Source organism: Nipponia nippon, unplaced genomic scaffold, assembly GCF_047370975.1.
Source record: "Nipponia nippon isolate SJK-2023a ecotype South Korea unplaced genomic scaffold, ASM4737097v1 scaffold_1, whole genome shotgun sequence".
In the NCBI taxonomy this organism is placed as follows: Eukaryota; Metazoa; Chordata; class Aves; order Pelecaniformes; family Threskiornithidae; genus Nipponia; species Nipponia nippon.
The window spans coordinates 139,831,631-139,851,730 of NW_028262290.1; the positions used below are offsets into that span (position 1 = coordinate 139,831,631).

The window sequence follows — 20,100 nt, forward strand, 5'->3', positions numbered from 1 at the left end:
AGTGATGCCTTCCCAACAAATGGAGACGGACATGTTAAAAACATTTAGCAGTTCTTGATTAATGGAATCCTTTGGTCTGTAGACCTTCTTTATTATCTGGTGCACAAATAACAATGTGGAGCTCAGACTCTCAAATCAAACAGCATTTAATGGCACTGAAACTGGTAGTTCAGTGGGGTTTTAAAAACGCAGAAGATATGCGCAGTTCTGGTCTTTGGAATCCATGTGTTCTTTGTTTTATGAACTCATGCCAAAATTGAAAAAGCTTCTGCCAGACTTTTACTCTTCAACAGTGTGTTTTCACTTTCTAAGTACTGGCATGCACATCGCAGTTTCTTTACTTAGTTACTAATTCTCCCTTTCACTTCATTACTTGCTTTATAATGTTCTTGGCTTGTCAGTATTGCATAAATGGTGTTGGTGAGTGTATCCTTGCAGCAAGAATTGAGCTAGCGTGTCTGCTGTACTGCAGTGTCCTGCGGCGGCTGACCTGCTTCCTCTCTGTTCTCCCTGACCACTCATCTCGTGGCGGGGTAGGTTTCTTACCGTGTGAGCTGCACTTTGTTAACTAATACTAAAATTCTTGTCTAATACCTTAACCGACTGCAGCAGGATTAAAAATGTCTTCTCTTGAATGTAACAGGACGTACACTGCAAATAATGTAACGGGTTAATGTACTGCCTTCCACTTTTAATTTCAGGCTGGAGGTTCTCAAGTGATCTTTACCAATCCACTGGAAATTGTCAAGATTCGATTACAGGTGGCTGGAGAAATTACTACTGGTCCACGAGTTAGTGCCCTCACTGTATTACGGGACTTAGGCTTCTTTGGTCTCTACAAGGTATGCTTTTTTTTAGATACACATGCATTAAAAGCCAATTACGAATATTTCAAATTGAAACATCATTTCATTGTTCTCAGAATCTTTCATAGGTGGATGTAATTGAACTTTAAAAAAAGATTCTTCCTTATTATGTAATACTATATCTTCATTTTTCATTTCTAACTAAGGGAAGAAACTGTCTCGTGTTTTTGAGCATGTGGTTCTTGTGGACTTTTTTTTCTCACTTCAGCCAGTGTAAGTATTGTTCATTGAGGATTAGTTTGTGATTTCTGATATTCTGCCTGGTGTAAAAATAAACGTATTTTCATCTGCTTCATGATATAGAGCTTACAGTTTTAGAGCTGTGCTTTTGCTCTTCTGTGTTTGATTCAGCAGCTTTCCCAGATGTCATTGTTAATCTGGTGATGGGAATTAATTGCAGCATAATAATAGTGAAGAAATACAGACGGTGGGAGCCCAGCATAAAAATAAACTACTAAAGCAAGCTTCCCCTTGCTAGTTTAGAAGAACATTGCCACAAATAATATCAGAAAAAGCTGCTTTTATGAGCGAATACTACAAACTCTACAGTTCTGCTTTCTACATTACTGTCCTCACATAGATACGTAAATATGTAGAAATAAAGTTAGGTTTGATGTTAGACTGCAGCAGGATTAGAAACATCTTCTGTTGAATCTAATAGGATGTATGCTGCAAATAATTTAAAGGATTAACATACTGCCTTCTACTTTTAGATGAAAGAGACTAGATATGGGGGAGTATGAAAGGTCTTGGAGTACTTTGAGATAGCCATTACGCACAGTATTGAAACAAAAACTGTAATGAATGCCATACACTGTAGAGCATGGTGTGGTGTTTCTTCACATTCTGCAGCCTACTTCTTGGGAAAAAGCTTTCACACTACCCATTTGTCCCAGTATTTCCAGTGCAGCAGGCAGTATTCTGCTGTTTCTTATTTACAGGAGTGCCACTGTAAATTGAAGATGCTTCAAAAACCACCAAGTGAGCTCCATCCCCCTCCTCCACAATATTTAAATTCCATCTCCATTTTTAAGCATCCAATCCTTTTAAATTGTTCTGTTAACATTACAAAGAGGAAGCCTGCCTGCGAGTAGATGTATGTATGTTTTGGCCTGGAGAGAAGTTGCAGGTCTGAATAGGATTTAACGGGGAGTTGTTTTTCTCTTTAAATTGACTTGCTAATTTTTTAGGTGTTTTACTGAAGCTGATTCTATTGTGTAAACTCCTAGTAAATGGCATTATGGTGTTGATCAGGTCAACATTTACAACTGAAAACATGGATATGGTAAACAGTCTGCATCCCTGAGGCTGTGTGGGAATGGAGGGCAGCTACTGACTTTTACTTGGACTAGTAAAAATAAAACATAAGCCGAGAAAGAGTGATGAACTAGTTTCCTAAAGTTAGCATTTTTAAGATTTTTTTTTTTCCTGAATACCTGCTCTTGGTGGCTGAGCAGCATTTGCTACATTTTTCCATTTTTAAATGGCATTAATGTCTTGGATCATATTATGAATTATTTCTGTTTTCTAGAGTAGATATCGGTGAACATTTGTAAGGAATACACCTGAACAGGAGCTGGTTACAGCATTATGTTGCATTGAAACAGGCAGTTATTTAATCACAAGCCACACAGTTTCCTTGGTTCATTCCTTAAGTCCATTTACCTCCACAAAAAAGCCACAGAAGGGTTTTGTTTTGTTTTTACTCTTCTGTTGTCTCTGTTTCTGTCTCTCTCCACCCCTCCACTCCGCTCTTTGTGTTCACATCCTTTTGTATGTCCAGTTTGGATTCATTGCCTACAAAAACTTGAACGATTTGACAAAACTAGAGAATTTAACCTGGTGATCACAGTCATCCACCCAACAGAGCACAGGCCATGTCAGAAGGCTTGTGTCCAAGTGCACCCTTATTCACGGCTAGCTCTGTCATTGGGCAGGTTTGTGCTGTTGTCCACCAAACACTTTGGCACTGTGGCCAAAAAAAAAAAATGGTAACCCTCTCTGCCTCTTCTCCCGTATGCCAGCAAGAGTGTTGGTGCAGCCACATAATGATCTGGAACGGGAAAGCCTTCTCCTCCTTCTGGCTTAGTTTATTTTGAACCCAGACCAGCTCACTCCGTAGCTCCTCAGGATGATTGTACCCAGGTGAAGGGAGGAACAGCTTCACGGCATGGGGAACCCATCAGTCTGCATCAGAGGAGTTTTATACTGTCTTGAGGTGCTTGTGGAACAGTAGTGTTAGAAGCAAAAGCAACCCTCTCCTGAATGCTTGTGCTGAAGCTGGCAGTGCTGGTGAGGCCAGTCAGGGATTAATAACTCATTGCATCAAGGTCGCCAGCCCCAGTAAATGCTACCCAGGGACATCAGTGGTCTAAAATGAACTTCAGACGAGACTAGAGTTGGTAGGTGCTACCTTCTCTGGTGGTGCTTCTAATAAATTAATTTAGTGAGTATAATGAGCAAGTGAACATCAAATAATAAATGTTCTGCTAATGACAACTGAAATATCTTGGTACATTTGGAATGCTTGTACTCCTAACGAGTCAAATTAGCTTTAAAACTATAAAAGAGGAATGAGGATTTTGTGTCTACCTCAGTACTTTTCATGTTGTTCACTCTAACATAAACAACTCTTTCATTTGCATCTTAAGTCTTTGTTTTAGCTTTGTCTTTTGTGTCTCAAGACACAAGGCTAGTATCCCAACCCTGAATGTACTTATTTTAGTAGATCTAAGTAGGACTCTGTACATCCTGCTGCAGAAGAACAAAAATAGATAATTGTTTTAGACAACAGTTTTATATGTGAATCTTGGAATTTGTTTATAGGCTTAATAGGCCTTCATGTAAGTATTCCAGCTGTTTAAACACTGGTCTATCTTAGCCATGATTTAGGACCAACTGATTAACTTTCTTTTGGAAGCATTAAAAGCAAAATTCTGGACTTTTCATTCCAGGAATTTTCATTTGAAATAAATGGATGTCTTTGGTTTTTTTCCTAAGTTCTCTTTAAAAAAAATGTTTAACAATCCAAAATTTAAATGTAATATTTCATTTCATAGTTGACAACAACACTTTTTGGTTTCATTTTTTTTCTGTTTGATATGGCCTGAATTTATTTTCTGTTAGTTTCTTTTCTTTTTCTTTTGTGGCCAAAAGAAAGCAAACCCAACAAAAATTAGCTACTCCGTTAAAGACCATAATGTTTCTCCTTTTCTACTTGACTTGTTAGAAATTCTTGTAAACCTGCTCTGAGAAGGGCTGACTGCAGTTTTCTACAGCAGTTTCCACCGTTGACCGCCCAAATAATCACTTCGGATGTCTGGATTCATGGATATCAAGTGCCTGTAGTGCTGTGTCCCTGGAAAAGGTGAAGGTGGCCACTGTCTAGATGAGGCCAAGTAGGGCAGGATAGTACGAGAAGCTGTACAGAGGGACAGGATCCTCTGTTGCTTACTGAATTTCCTTAAAGGTCTTGCTTTGAGATGGGAAGAAAAGGGATTCCCTCAACCTAACAGTTGGCTGGTGAAATCCACGGAGACCAAAGATCAATAATTCGTCTGTACTGTCAGCAGTGGAGAAAATAGGTTTGTTAGAGAGATAGAATAAATGGAGGGATATCACGTATTTAACAGGAAGATGGAACCCAGAAGACGTGATGTTAACTTGAAATGAACATTAGCATAATGACATTTTTTCAAAATAGGAGCACAGATATTTTTAAGCGGTTGTTTTTCTGTGATGAATGAGAACATTACCAGTCAGTCTGCAAGCTCATAGTAGAGCTGAAGTGTTTCCATTGCTCGTCAATGTGAGTTTACTTCTGTGTTGATAAGTTACAAACCTCTTAAATCGGGACTGGTCATCCAGTCTGCTGCACACTGGCTTTTCAGTTTCTCTCGCTCCGCTTCGGTGCTCTTTCGTTTACCACGTTGCAAGGACTGCAGTGAAAATTCTCTTTTCCCAGTTCAGAAATAAATCATCTTGAAAGCTGTTCTTACCATCAGAGATCAATCCGGCATGCTCTCCTTAGTTCCTATGAATCTTTTATGCTGAAATTCAGGTGAAAATCTGTAAGAGTCCCATATAGTAGTCAGCGAGGAAGAATGTTAGTTTCATTCATTACAACTGCAGCCAGAAGATGCGAAGAATTACATATGTTGGTCTTAGCTTCACGAGGCAAATTCCTGCATGCCTTAGCAAGATCTACTGCTTGTTGTTTGAATTCTCGTGTTTTATATTAGTTTCTACCTATGAAGCACTTTCTGTGGATTTTAAGATAAAATGCCCACACACCCCTGATATAGGTAATTTCAGTGTTTCTGTCTTGCATTAACAGAGAAAACCAAGGCACAGACAAATAAATCTTATGTCTCGTGTCATCCAATTAACAAAGGAAATGCTATGTAAACCCTTTTTGCATCCAGCTGAGTGAATCTTGTATTGATTATGATCATAATTATCCCAGCATTCTAGTCCAAATGAACAGCCATTTGAGGATCACCGAGAAGCTGGGTTGCATAGTTTTGATGCCCCTCTGTATTAGTGAGATTAATATTCCTTTGGGTCATTCATTGGCATGTTAACGTGGTGCTCTACTGTGCTAGTGACACAAAACAATTCACAGTAGTACTCTGCCGAGATCCCTGCCCTGTGCTCCACTCTACTTGCAGACTTGCTATTAGAATCAGAATAATTTGTGGTGAAAGCCAGTCTGGAGGTCATCTGGGCAACCCGACCCAGTATTTGACCACCTTCATGGTTTAAAACAAACAAACAAAACCAAAAAACCCTCACCCTTTTTCTAATGCCTAATTGGAATTGGCCATGTTCCAGCTTCTGTCCATTGCCTCTAATCCTTCCACGGTGCACCTCCAAGAAGAGTTGTCTTCCCTGCACCCTCCCTTTAAGTAGCTGAAGAGAGCAATAAGGTCTCCCCCTAGCCTGCTCCTCTGAGTTGAGCACATTGAGGACCCTTGGCCTTTCCTTATACACCATGGGCTACCCAACTGACTTGGTGGCCCTGCACTGGACTCACTCCAGTGTGGCAACATCTTTCTTGTACTGGAGAGACCAGAACTGGACACAGGACTCCAGATGTGGTCTCACCAGTGCTGAATGGAGGGGAATAATCACTTCCCTTGCACCCTTGCTACTACAGCCCAGGGTGTGCTGCCTGTCTTCACTGCAAAGAGGCATTGCTGACCCATACTCAGCTTGGCCACCAGTACCCTCCAGACTTTTTCTCCAAAGCTGCTTTCTGGCCACTCAGCCTCCGCCTGTATTGCTGCATAGGGCTATTCCAATCCAGATGCGGGACTTTGCATTTGCTGATTTGAACGTCATGATGTTCTTGTCAGCCTATTTCTCCATCCTGTGAAGGTCTCTCTGAATAGCAGCCTTGCCCTATAGCACACTAGCTACTCCCTTGATTCAGTATCATCCACTAATCTACTGAAAGCACAGCACATGTTCCACCAGTTTAGCTATGAAGATACTATGGCAGACCATCTCAAAAGCCTTGCTCATAGTCAAGGTGTACAACATCCATTGCTGTCCCCTCACCCACAGGTCTGGCAAACAGGTTGGTCAGCCATGACTTGATTAATCCATATTGGTTGTTCCCAATCTCTCTCTTGCCCTTCATATGCTTGAAAATGGCTTCCAGGAGCATTTGCTCCATAAACCTCCCAGGGACAGAGGTGTACCCAAACAGCTTGTAGTTTCCCAGATCTTCCTTCTTGCTTTTCTTCAAGATGGGTGTGATGTTTGTCTTTTTCCAGTCATCAGAATCCCCTTGACTGACTTGACCTTTTGAAGGTAATAACAGCCTCACAATGACATCAGCCAGCAATCTCAGCACCATCGGAGGTATCTCTTCTGGTCTCACGGATTGTGTATGTGCAGATGGCTTAAGTGCTCTGTCTGTAGGTAATGCTGTGCGCCTGCAGGCTTTTCTGGTAAGCTCGTGGAGCTGAGGGACCTGAGGGTAGATTTTACTAGTAAAAAGCAAGGCACAAGTAATTTCTCTGCCTTTTCCATGTATTTTGTCACTGGGTACCTGCTGCCATTGAGCAACAGCCTCACAGTTTATTTAGTTGTCCTTGGGCTGCTGATGTGCTTACAGAAGCCCTTTTTACTCCCCCTTCACACCCCTTACTAGATCCAACTCCAGCTGACCCTTGGCTTTTCTGACTCAATTGCTGCATGCCCAGCCAGTGGTACTGTATTTCTCCTGGGTGGCCTGTACCCACCTCTGCTTCCCTTTTACTTTCTGCATTTGAGCTTAATCATGAGTTCCCTGTTCATTCATGCTGGCCTTCTGACATGGTTGCTCAACCTTCTGCACAGTGGAATGGACCATCCTAGTGCTTTGAGGAAAGTATCCTTGAAGATCAGTTTTATCTTGGTGTACCTTTGTAAATCTAAGTTTTTATCTGGGGGAAAATTGCTATCACGGTGCATAGAGGTCCAGGTCAGATAATTTCGATCTCCTCTCCTTCTCTTCTTTCCCCACCAAAGAACTAAAGACAAATAGGTCTGGAAAAACAGAGGGGTTTTTTCACTTCAATTAATTGTCCTTCGTAATAAGTACAAGAATTTAAAGTCAAAGCTTCCTCCCAGACTCGCTGCACCTTCAGCAGGTGTTCAGATACTAGCAATTCTGTAATGATATGCAGCTTAGAAATAAAATGCATGTTAATTCCAGCAATAAAAAGATTTGATGCATACAGCTCGTTAGGCTAACTGCTGGGTTGAACCCCCGTAGTTCTTTAAAGCTAGAAAGCAAATATTTTTTTCTGCCTTTGTCTCAAATTCTGAACTGCTTGTATAAATAAGTATTTTAAAACATTGTACTTCTCAAAACCCAGCTGCTCCTTTGGGGAGGCACATAACAGCACTTTTGCAGAAGGAATTTGCTTCCTCTGTTTGTCTTCTTTCTGCCAGTAATTGTTGCTGTGAAAGCACCAGGGCATGGAAGCTTATGACTAGTAAATTCTTCTTTAGCTACAGATGTTCTGTAGATGACAGCTATTCTTAAAAATATAGAGACAACATATCCCAGTCAGGGAAAAGATCATTAAACCTAATGCAAAATGTCATTTGTGTTGGCAGAAATGGGAAAGGATACATTTCTGGTTTTCAATATTTTTAATAGATTTTATTTAATTTCTGGTCACAGTTGAATATTGACTTAATCGTACATGATTAGCTAATATATTTTCTATCTTCTGCCTGTCTTACACAGTAATATGCATAAAGTCCCGTTAAAGTCAGTTGAATTTATATTCTGTTGGTTTCAAAAGACATCTTTAAAGTGCTCGTGTAAATACACATTGTAAGTACACCTACTTATTTTGTACATCATAGAAACTCGTATCCATATAATATCTGCCATAAAATGTTGAATAAAATATTATTCTTTTTTTAAATAATCATTCTGAATAGTGCTTTACAGCATAACAGACAGTGCTACTGCATAATTTTGCACAACAAAGTTATTCTGTGATCCCAAGATGACGGTAAATAATAAGGTAATAAATGATTCTTTGAGGAAAGGATACGTTGGTTGTGGTAATGATTATGATTGCAATTACTAGAAGGTATTTAGCTCAGATTTGTGCTTTGGCTGATGTCACCAACACAGTTTGCATTTCCAAAACTAGTCAGAAAGGCTTCCAAAAGTCTCCTCTTGTGTTTTGGTTTTTTTTTTGACTTCATAAATGAGCTTCTGGTGTGTTGACCTGGAAAGTGTAGTCTCAGGTGACAGGATGTGTACCAAGCTCCCACCTGGTCACTTTGATAACAGCTGAGGTATTTCACCTCTTGAAGTTGTGGGTTTACAGCAGGATGATAACCATACAAAACCGTAGTAAAAGTTTTGAGTTACATTCATTTGCACCCACCATACCTATTTGTGACTGTGTTCTCATATGTGAGAACCTGCTCTTCAGAGAATTTTTTTTAAAATAAGCCCCAAAAAAGCCCTTCCAACTAAGAAGTGCTATAATTTTTGTCTGCAAACTGAATTTGAATTGCTGGCACAATTGAATTCCATTTGAAATCAGTGTTTTATTCCTCTAACTTGATGTGCTAAATCAGTTTCATATTTTGGTTTATATAAATATATGTGAATAAAAACCTATAGCAGGTTTTAAGGCAATGTCATTTTACAGTAGAAAAAAATTACAGCCCTTGAAAGCAAATGCCAGTAACATTTGACTGACTGTTACCAAACCTGTTAGGTGCTGTTAGGGCTCCGATTCCAAAGGGTTAAGTCTGTAGTAAAACCCAAGAAAAATGCAAAATGATCAAGAAATGACATGCTGCCTATTGTTTGTAGCTATAGGATCAAAATAACAATTATACATGCCAAATAAATTCTAAACCTGTAAAGGAGAAAAAGAGGGGGTGGCTGTAAGTACAGGTGCCAGAAGCATTAAATAACCCTCTCAGACAAGGTGCACCACTGTTGTCTTGAATGCTGCTAGGTCCCCCCAGTCTGGCATTTTTCCCCCTGCACTAGACAATGTGCATTCACTGCAGGAGACTAGGTTAAGCCTGCGTCTCCCAGACCTGCCGGCTCCTTCTGCCCAACCCGACACAGAGGTGCCTTTGTCAGTATAATTACCCTCCCCTTGTAGTAGAAATAGTTTGTTTAGAGCCTTATTTGCAGGTAGAGCTGGTATAAGCAGGAATTAGCATGCTAAAGAACCTGCCCCAGCACTGACTTGGACTTATTTATCAGAATCTTTGACAATCTGGGGTTTTTTTTCCTCTCTTGGTTTATTCAGTGAGATACTATCCGAGATTAAGAGCTTTAAGGTTATTAAAGAGATTGAAGATGGGAGCCAACTGGCTGTTGCGTGAGGGAGGCGCATGTCATGGTGTGTAGGATCTCCCAACAATTTCATGCCTGGCAGGTCTGCACCTTGGCTGCCAGAATAAACTCGGGCGGATGATCCTTACAGCTTTCTGGGGATTGATTAAAACTCCTTTTGGCTTTCAGCACGTTGTCCACATCAAAAAGGTGCGAGAAGTAAAATAAATGTTTCTTTTGCTTTTCAAGATACTGTGGCCAATCTCCCTAAGCCTTCCTAATTGGCCTAGACTGGTTGCGGATGATTAACTTGAAGTTAAATGAGGCCTGCTTTTAAACATGCTTTCCCAGACTTTAAACGGAACGATGGGGGGAAACTTTAGACTGTTGCGATGCTGGACCAGAGCCAAGCTGGGTTATTATTAAAGTGGATCCAAGTTTTGATCCAGGTTTTGTTTACACTGAGCCAACTAAGTTGGTGGACATCCCTCCCTCTCTATGTTCCTGAGCATAAGGATTAGTGATACATTAGAACATTATTAGTGATATTAACAATATGCCGTTTCTGCTTCATGAAAAAGAGCCTTTTAATGAAGGGGGAGGAATATTAGCAACTTGGGTTAAGAGTTGCTCGCGTTTGGAGATGATTGATTTCTGTAAGTTATTTTAACTATGTTGAGATATTTCAGAGTATGAAAAAAATGCAGAGGAAAAAATGTGTGCAATGTTTAATTACAACATTGCAAAGAAAATAAAAGTAATGTGCCCTGAGGGCAAAGGCAGTGAGGAGATTTGCTCTGAGGAAAAGCATGCTCTAAAAATAAATCTTTGAAGAAACCATGTTGGTCTGTGAATGTTTCATTAGTGAGTTTCATAATTTTTCTGTGAGGTAAATACAGTGCAGACATTTGATCGTTAAAAAGTTGTTTTTTCATACAGAACTTGGTAAAACCCTAGTCTTTCCTTTTTATGTGAAGATTAAAGGTACGCTGTAAAACGGGCTTCTGTTGCGCAGGAGAGGCCAGAATTCTTGTCTCTCTGGTGAATACAAAAGCTTCACCTTCTCTGTGCCCTCAAGGTAAAGCGTATGGGCTTTGCAGGTAATTTTGAGAGGAGAATCCAGCCCAGCATCGCTTTGTTCTGTGGCTGATAACCCCATTCAGCGCGGGTGAACAGCGGAGGGGCTGCAACCGCAGCGCTTTGAGTTCCTTTATGGCATTGGAAAATGCCATAGTGTATCTAGAAAGGCATAACAAGAACCAGTGACCGGCACCATAAATCGGACAAGTCCAGCTGAGCAACAAGGCAAAGGGTCTTAACAGCAGGAGTCATTAACCTCCGAATGGACTGTCAGGGGAAGCGGTTGGTTCTCTGTCTGAAAACATCAAGAAATGAGCTGAGGAGGTGTGGCGGAAAGCACCTGGGGTTGGAGCAGAGCGTGTTGTGCTCACCCTGCTCAACTAACTCTGTCTGTGACAGACAGAATGTCTGACTAGAAGATCTAATGGCTGTTTTTAGATAAATCTTTATTTTCTCAGAGGCATTCTGTGACTGCTGACTGCACTTATTAGCATCTCCTGTGAACTGGCTCGCAGGACCCAGTTTTCCCATCACAGATCCTGCTCGCCCGCCCCTGCCTTGCCTCGCTGAAAGGCAACTTTCAGTTTTTCTGACACCTTGCAGCTCTTGCGTCTTTGCTTGATAACCAGCATCCGACTTGGATAAGTACTATATTTTAACTGCTATTATAGTACAAGCTAAGATTACAGATGTGTCCAGGCATATCATTACATTTAATTAAATTCTGTGGATATTAGCATGTCCCCTGTGAAATGTCTGGCACCGAGCCGTGCCCTGGTAGACCTGCGCACAAGAGAAGTACAGTAACAAGGGCACCCCGGGAGGGCTCGTGGATGAACCTCAAGCAGTTTCAGCACAACTCCACCCTCGCTTCAAAGAGAAGAGGCTTAGGCTCATCCACAAACCATTTCTTTCTCAAGCTCGGAAGATTTTACCCATTTTCTAAAGCCACCTCCTGTTTGTGCCTTCCTGCCCGTCTCAGTCCTGGTGTGTTCAGGCTCTGGTGTCCTCTGGATGTCCGTATTGAGGAAAGGCAGATTGCAAATCCCTTTTGCTGTTGGAACATGGACCTAAATGATTCTGTGATTCTATGGTTCTTTGTATTTGATTTTGGTTGCCTCCTCTAGTGGTTGTTTTGCTTTTCCCCCTGCTTGAAAAACAGTTGATTGCTTGCTGCTACCCCAAAACTTTCCTTGCCTGTTTGCCACCCTCATAGATTTGAAGCCAGCTATATTGCTGGTAACTTCATTGGCTGCTTGTACCACTTACAAAATTGATAGCAAGGCAAATTTAACAGTAAGAGCTGAAACTTACTTGAAAAACTGTGTCCCAGATCACCTGTACTTTAAAAATCACAAGTAATACATCCTGTTATTGTTCTGCAAAAGAGTTAGTGTTATGGCCCTACTCTCTTTCTTCCCCTCTTTCCCTCGATTTATGTTGCATTATCAATTGCAATGTCTGCATAGATGCGTGGACTGGGCACTGTTTTCCCTGAGTATTTATTGTAAGTGGGAATGAGAGGGGACAAACCTGTCCTGTGGCTCAATCTTCTTCAGACACATCCTAAACTCCCACTACAGGTGCATGGCTACAATGTCAACTATTTAAAATTCTGCAAAGGTGTTACCAGAGTTTACTCCAACACATGACATTTTCTCTATTACCAGCAAATAACTAGAATACTAGGGAGGGAGGGAGAACAAGTAGACAAGATAAATACAATGACAGAAATTACTGAACCAAGAAACAACACACAGACGCTCCTCGGCAGTGTGAAATACATGGGTCTCTCAAAATTTTGAGAGAAGGAATTGCTTTTTCTATAAGCCCTTTGCAACAAACCAAAAAAATCCGATGTTGCTCTCTTCTCTGGTGTTCATAGTTCATCATGTTAAATTTGCTCATTCTCAAAACTTGTTCTCTTTTTCAACACAGGGTGCTAAGGCGTGTTTTTTGCGTGACATCCCCTTCTCTGCCATTTACTTCCCCTGTTATGCTCATTTGAAAGCTTCATTTGCAAATGAAGATGGGAGGGTTAGCCCTGGAAATCTGCTCTTGGCTGGATCAATAGCTGGTAAGTGCCGAGATTTCTTTGCATGCCACTATATTGCACCTGCAGTGCAATAGCTATGGCAGTGAGAACTTTGAAAAGCTCGGAAGAGCTATATGCATTTTGCAACCTTGTGCCCAAATAACAGAAAGCTACCATGCTGTAGAGTGAGTTGATGTTAAAAATAAAGATACTGTAAGTTCCTGGTATAATCACAATGTTCAGGAGGAAAAACAAAGGGAAAGATGTAAGTGCTGATGTTTTGTCATCGTATATCGTCTTTATTTGTGAAGTTACTGTGCCGTTTCTGTTCGTGGCTGGCTGACTAACTAGTAAAGTTTTGTTGAAATGGTTTATAAATAAAATCATGGCATTTGTGAAATTCTTTATGATCAAAGGAGTCTTGAATTTTGGTATGTGGAGTCCAAAAGTCATGCTGGCAGTACAGCTCTCCAAACACAGTGACATAGCCTGTGACGAAATGATGACAATTACTGGCTACCCACAGTATCCCATGCAGTTACTTGGCTTTGTGAGGATATTACCATTATTTTTTTTATATTAAACAAAATAGAAAACCTTGAAAACGTTTCTGTTGTTCCATAGGTTGCTGATTCCTAGCGTATCCAGATATGACAGAGATGCTGAGTGTGATCTTGAGTGCTTGCTTGTTTTAGTCTGCTATATACTGGATAGGAGAGTCAAATCATGCTTAACTTGTCACAGATGCATTTAACTTGAGTGCGCCAGAGCCTAAGGGAAAAGACAGAGACACGCTTTGTAGCGTCAGCTTGCCTTTGTCTCTGCTGCGTAGCTGGTCCCTGGCACGGCACCCAACTTCTACACCCAAAGGGGACCACCATTTGGTAGCTGCCTCCTGGAGAGGGCAGCTGGAGAATCCTGCTCCTGCTATGTCCATGGTTTTCCCTTCAGGAAACAAATGAGCTTGAAAATTTGTGCAGCAAGACCTGTGGGGGAATGTGTAGCAAGCAGGAGGGCTCCCATCAACAGGTATTTCCATCATGTTCATTGGGGGCTCCTTGGTCTCCCTGAGCTGCAGCCAAGGTCTTCCTCTAGCGTGGCCCCTGAGAGGCTGCTGCAACCTGCCAGGTGAGAAAAAATGATGGAGTGGGATGAATCCAGTACAGATAGGTGGTTGGTGGCTTAGCTATGTTTTCTCATTTGATTTTAAGCCCTCTTCTTCCTGGGGAAACTGTTCTTGGTCAGGATTATATACGGGGCTGTGTCTCTTGAAGAGCCAGGGATCTGGGCTTAGGATGTAGCCAAAGCCTGATGGTGCAGATCAGTTAGTCTGTCTTGTTGAAGCGTATAGCTTGAGTTCTTTGGGTTTGCTCTGTATTCAGTAGCTCATAGCCCAGAGGAATCGACCTGGCGCTAGGAAGACCAGCTGTGTTCAAATGACTGGTGCTTAAAAACCCCTTGTCCTCTCCCCTCCCCCACCCCAAACCAGAGCCAGCCTCCAGGTCCCCCAACAGGAGTGTACAGCCAGCTTTTTTCTCACCCATTTTAATGAAACAAAACAATTTTTGAACTTTAGATCATATTTACAGGCTTGAACCATAAGCTGACATTTTTAAGCCAAGTCATTTCTTAGATTTTCCTATTTTTCTCTTTCTAGCCATTGTCAGGTGATTGCAGACTGAGATAACCGTCCCTTTGAAGTTCAGGCACAGAAGCAGTCTTTATTGTTGCTGATATGGCTTACCAAACTAGCTATGATGTGAATTTTATCCAGTGCTTCCTGTGAATCCCATCCTAGGATAACTCTCATGAGCAAATTACAGCGTTAAACATACAACAGTCATCGTACTGTTTACAAAACTAAGGAATTTCTTTTATTGCGTACAAGTAAAGCATGGTGGGGCCGTATGTGTTCCCTGTTCTGCCATGAGAAAGTCAAGGGAAAGACAAAACAAACCCCCCCACACCTCTGAAACGCTGGCTCGGTCTCTGGGCCGATGTCTCTGCTCTGGCCAGGGATCTCACCTGGTCACCGGAGTTCAGAGGTGTGCCTGAGCTCTGTCCGACTGTGGGAAACACCACATTTCCACAGCCCCATGCTGCTGGGACGTTCAAGCTGGCCATGCTCAGATGTGCACCCGTGTCCTTTGCCAGTGGGTGTTGTTTGTGCTGGGTATATTTTCTTCCTTTTCATCGCTGTTAGGGTCACATGCAACATGCATGTCATCTAGCTTGATCTGCTTCTGGTTTTCACTGTTCACCAGATGTCTCAACCTGTTGTGCCATGGCGTTTTCTGAGATGATTCTAATGTCAGCTACAGGATCTCTCCTTAATTTGCTCCATCTGCTTATTGCCTCCATGAATTTCCTTCTCCTCCCCTCACTCCTCTCTTTTATTGTCATCTCCTGCTGTGCTATTTGTCTCATTTCAATTGTAAGCTCCTCACGGCAGCGACCTGTAAATTTTTATTTGTCTGTGAAGTCTTTTGTCCTGTACACATAGCTCCTAAAAAGAAGATTAAAAACGTCTTTAACTACAAAATATCCTCAGGAATAAAGAATGAGGAATAAGGAGATGGAAGTCAACGTGTAGTAAGCAGAATTGTTTCTAAGTATGTCCTTTGGTTTTCCTTGAAAACACTGGTTGGCTTTTGAAGGACAAAAGTCCGGCTTTAAATTGAAGACTCAACCAATATCCTGGTGTGGGTAAGGCTAAGCAAAGAGGAATTTCAACATTTCTAGAGTTGAGAAACCTTCACTGGGTTTTAGCACTTGCCTGCCAGACTGACCACTGTGCAAGTTCAGCTTGTGCGTTATTTTGGGGGGTCCAGGAGAGGAGGAGGGGTTCTTATTTTGGTGATAGGCACACGCTTACATCTCTCCGAGCAGTCTGCAGGAAGGGTGCTCTGGTGCTTGAAGCCAGACCATGCTGGTTTGGACAAAAGTTGTTACAGAATTATTAAGCCTAAAAAAAAAAAGCAAAGGAGATTTATGCATCTACATCTGACCGAGTTGGTTTGGAACAGATGCAGAATGGAAAAGTAATAAAACCATAAGAGACAGTGTCTTCTGGGTACAGTCTCGGTGCTTTTTTTTTTTTTGGCTTTTTTTTTTTTTTTTTTTTTCTCAATTCTAAACATGGGCAGCCCCAGTTTGGATAGGAATGATTTTAGAAATACCACCCGTTGGTAATTTGGTATTTTTTGCTTTCAGTTGATTATCTGCCAGGGTAAATTTAAATCTTCCTCCAAGTGTTCTGCTGAGGATGTCAGCTGTGGCTTTGCAGCTGAGCAGTCTGCCATTCCTAATGAGAAGAATGACCCTTTTTTTAAACCTTAGCTCTCAAGCCTTGCTGAGCGTGCACAGCATTATCTGGTTCTCGGTGACATTGCTGCCTGAGGGCGGGTGTGTGCGCGCGCGTACAGGCTATTCTAGCACAGTGTGCAACCAGAATGCCAGGAACCACAGAGAGGCGTGAAAAGGAAAGGGAAAGATCGACCTCACCTCCAAAAACTTTGTGCTTATTAACTATGCAAGTTTCTGGTTAGCACTGCAAAACCCAGTCCGTGCCTCCCGGCTCAGCAGGAAGCATGTGATATGGTTGTTCCTCTAGGAGAAGCTTGCTCTGAGTGAAGCCACGTCCACAACGGCTGCCTCTTGTTGCTTGTTCTCCTTCCCAGCTTCTGCTTAAATCAGACGTGGCTGAATTCTCCTGATGTAAGGACGAAAGGCACGGTTACCCCTGGGTAAACGCAGTGTGTAGCATATGTGACAAGTCGGTGGTCCCCACCTGATGATTTTTGTGTTGTGTAGGTATGCCTGCGGCCTCTCTGGTCACCCCTGCGGATGTGATCAAAACAAGGCTACAGGTGGCAGCCCGGGCAGGACAGACCACCTACAGCGGCGTTGTAGACTGCTTTGTGAAGATCCTTCGAGAGGAAGGTCCGAAGGCTCTGTGGAAAGGAGCAGGAGGTGTGTAAAAGAGCTTTGATTACTAAGTGATTGCCAGTTGTGGGTTTTGTCACTTAGGAACTCTTTTCTTTTCTTTCAAGCTCGTGTATTTCGATCTTCTCCTCAGTTTGGTGTAACTCTAGTGACTTACGAGCTGCTGCAGAGATGGTTTTACGTGGACTTCGGGGGAGTGTAAGTATGTGGTGTCTGAATCTGCCTGGGACCCTGAAGCTGCCCTTGGTTCTGTGTGGGTCTCGGTTCTCCTCGACGTGCCAGGAGGACACGTTGCAAAGGCTTTGTAAATATTGTTTAAGCCACACTACACTGGTGGAGGTTAGGATGATATTCCAGTACCTGTTTCACAGCAAGACATTACCACATTTTATAGCACCGTTTCAGGCTGGGGAACTGTGTTAGTGTAAACAGAGACAGTGAGAGGCTCAGTAATGGGCTGGGGATATAACTGCAGGGAAAACGTGACGCCTGCGGGTCAGGATACGCTCTGCATTAGTCCTCATTAGTTTGGTGGAGGAGCTGTGCCCCTGGTTAGGCAGGGCATTTGACATCCAAAAAAGTCTATAGGTGTCACCAAGTCCAAAACCTATTTGTTGGAGCTTCAGCTCTGCCTCCTGTCTTTGTTGACGATGCAGATGGATGTGCATATTGCTGTTTAATGTGATCCCAGGAGCAGCTGCAGACCATTTATGAAGCTTTGGGGACAGTGGTTTGAAAGCCACCACAAACATTACTTAAACTCTGCTAGGTTCCTGGATTGGTTGTGCGCTGTAGCAGAGACTTACAAACCCCTGCTCCCCCACACTGCAGTTCTGATTAATGCACTGCAAGTTTTATCTGGATTTGACCCTAATCAATCAACATGAAGGCTCCTAACTGTTCTGGAAGGTTTTAAAGCAAGGTATTTCTCATTACATTGTAGCATTTAATTGAGTTACTGGGAGGTACACTCAGATGTCTCATTCCGCTTACTTTATGGAGGAGATTTTTGTGAATGCTGGTTTTGCTCTATGGAAATTAATTTATTGTTTTTATTATTTCGCAGAAAACCAGCTGGATCAGAGCCAGTTCCTAAATCTAGGATCACGCTCCCTGCTCCTAACCCCGACCATGTTGGTGGTTATAAATTGGCAGTTGCCACTTTTGCAGGGATTGAAAACAAGTTTGGACTTTACCTACCTCGGTTTAAGCCATCGCCACCTACCTCAAAGGCTGCTGCAGCAGTAGGACCCTAAGTTTATTGCTGTAGGTTTTTTGTTATTAGTTGGGAAAGAGCCACTTTTCTAATTGGTTAATACTTTGTTCCTTTAGCTTCTCATCATATAACAGTTTAGCTTCATTTGAGTTTTAAGGCAATTTTCATCTTAAATGTAATCATTTGTCTTTGTGCTTCCTTAACCAGATCACTGTGAAATTCCTACCAGTTGTTTTAAGTTTGGGACCATGAATGTATTTGTCCACATCTGACACGTGCTTGTGTTGGGAAGACACTAATTTTAGGTTCTGTTTATTGGGGAGGGCTGGGTGAGAGCTGTGAACCAGATCATCTTACAGGCAATGCTCGGTTGCAGATTACCAGGGCGGATGTCGCACATCGTCACTCAAATGGAAAAACTCAGTGGATATCACGGTGCTCAAAGCGGAATGATTTTGACTGTACGTGTAAATTGGTTATAAACTCGGTGCGTGGCTGTAGAGGTCAGCAAATATATACCCGGTACCTAAGTATGCCAGTACAGCTTCAACTTTTTAAATATGTACACGCACAAGTTCTGTTTCTGGATTGTATTATGAAGCTTTTATGTGGAACATGTTTTTGTAATGGAAACCACATTTATAAATGTTTAGCCGTTGTATTATGTTACTGGTATCAAAATGCTCAAAAGAAAGTGTTATTGTCCGTAGTCTTTGCACTTTATGGCAGAACTTTTGGCATTCTACTACACATACAAGGAAATTTCATAACTAGGTGCCTATCTTGGGTTGCTGGTGTTTGGAATTCAGTTTGTATATGCACTTCTATAGTAAAACGTTGCTTGTTTAAATAACTGCAATAGAAAATTCATGCACTGTATCAATGGTACCTGCCTTAACTGCTGGCTTGTAATTGGCAAATAGGTGGTTTCAGATTCTTATTTACTTCATTGAGTCAAAAGAGATTAAAATACTCTAAAAGAAAAGATTTTACTTAATTTTTTGGTGCCTTGCACAGTGTTTAGAAAATTATGTATTTATGAAGATAGAAATAAACCTTTCAAACAGATGCACACATGGTATTCTGTTACGGAAATAGCGTAGTACATCAAATGCCTTGTTCAACTTCAGTTATAAAGTTAGGTTAAGATAAAGTTAATATTTGGACATGTAGGCTATAAAAACACCTGCAGCTTGAGAACAAATTACCCGAATGCCCCTGTATAGAAAAGACATCTGTTGGTGTAGGTGTCACCAAAAAAAAGAAATTTTTCCTCAGTCAAAAAGCAGGATTGGAGTAAGCTTTGGTATTTTGACCTTTACTTTTGGGGGGAGGTTAATGTGTTATGGACAGTCTGACTACCTAGTCAGCTGGAGGTACTGTTGGGTGTCTTCAGTGATACCTCTTAAGACCAGGAAGAATTTGGTCTTGCTCCTCTTCTTGGGGTGGGGGGTGGGTGCCTTCAACGTTGACTGTAAACTGAGGGAACGCATAGACGCAATATCTTTACAGAAGAATGAGTTAGGTATGCAGTATCATATTGTACTATAACTTGTGGAAATACTGAAATGGAAATCACTCTATTATTGTATTTGTGTTTGGGTCATCATGAAAATTATTCTCTTGGACTAATTTGCATTTTGAAGTTACCAGTGGAATGGAGCCGTGGCAGGAGTAGCATCTGCAGTACTGATGCACGTGAAAGCGAGGGGAGAAGATGACCCCTACCTGCTGCTGCATCTTGGAGTCTGGCTAAACCAGTGTGCAGAGGCTCTGTGCTGGGCTCTGACAGCCTTCGGCTGCTACCTCTCAACCCTGTGTATCTGAGTCTCCCCAAATGACAGCTCTTTCCTTTCAGAAATGGGAAAAAAAAGCCGCCCGTTGTACTACTCGAAAATTAACTGTCAGGATTTTTGGTTAAGGCTTGTCATAAAAGTTCAGCTTTCTCACTGGGAGCTGCCTGTGCTTGACACTTGAGATTTTAGGCTATTTAGCAGCCGATTTTACACTTCATCCCTCACTTTTGCCTGGCGTACCTTGTCAAGGGTTTCTGTGGAAAGTGAGCAGCTGAGGAAGGTGTCTCCTCCTGGTCCGGGAGAGGAGGCGCCTGGCCACGTGCCTGGGCTCGGCCAGCAGCTGC

General features: G+C 42.0%; 1 protein-coding gene across 4 annotated transcripts in view; it reads left to right on the plus strand.

The window, feature by feature from the left end:
- Window positions 1-19,028, plus strand: part of SLC25A13 (solute carrier family 25 member 13) — a 102,300-nt gene extending 83,272 nt beyond the window's left edge. For all 4 annotated transcript variants that reach the window (XM_087758068.1, XM_087758133.1, XM_087757987.1 and 1 more), the window contains 5 exons: window positions 702-842; window positions 12,703-12,841; window positions 16,613-16,771; window positions 16,852-16,942; window positions 17,811-19,028. In XM_087758068.1, the coding sequence (XP_087614194.1) occupies window positions 702-842; window positions 12,703-12,841; window positions 16,613-16,771; window positions 16,852-16,942; window positions 17,811-18,000 (720 nt within the window). In that variant the 3' untranslated portion in view covers window positions 18,001-19,028. The remainder of the gene's footprint in view (window positions 1-701; window positions 843-12,702; window positions 12,842-16,612; window positions 16,772-16,851; window positions 16,943-17,810) is intronic.
- The last annotated feature ends 1,072 nt before the right edge of the window (window positions 19,029-20,100 follow it).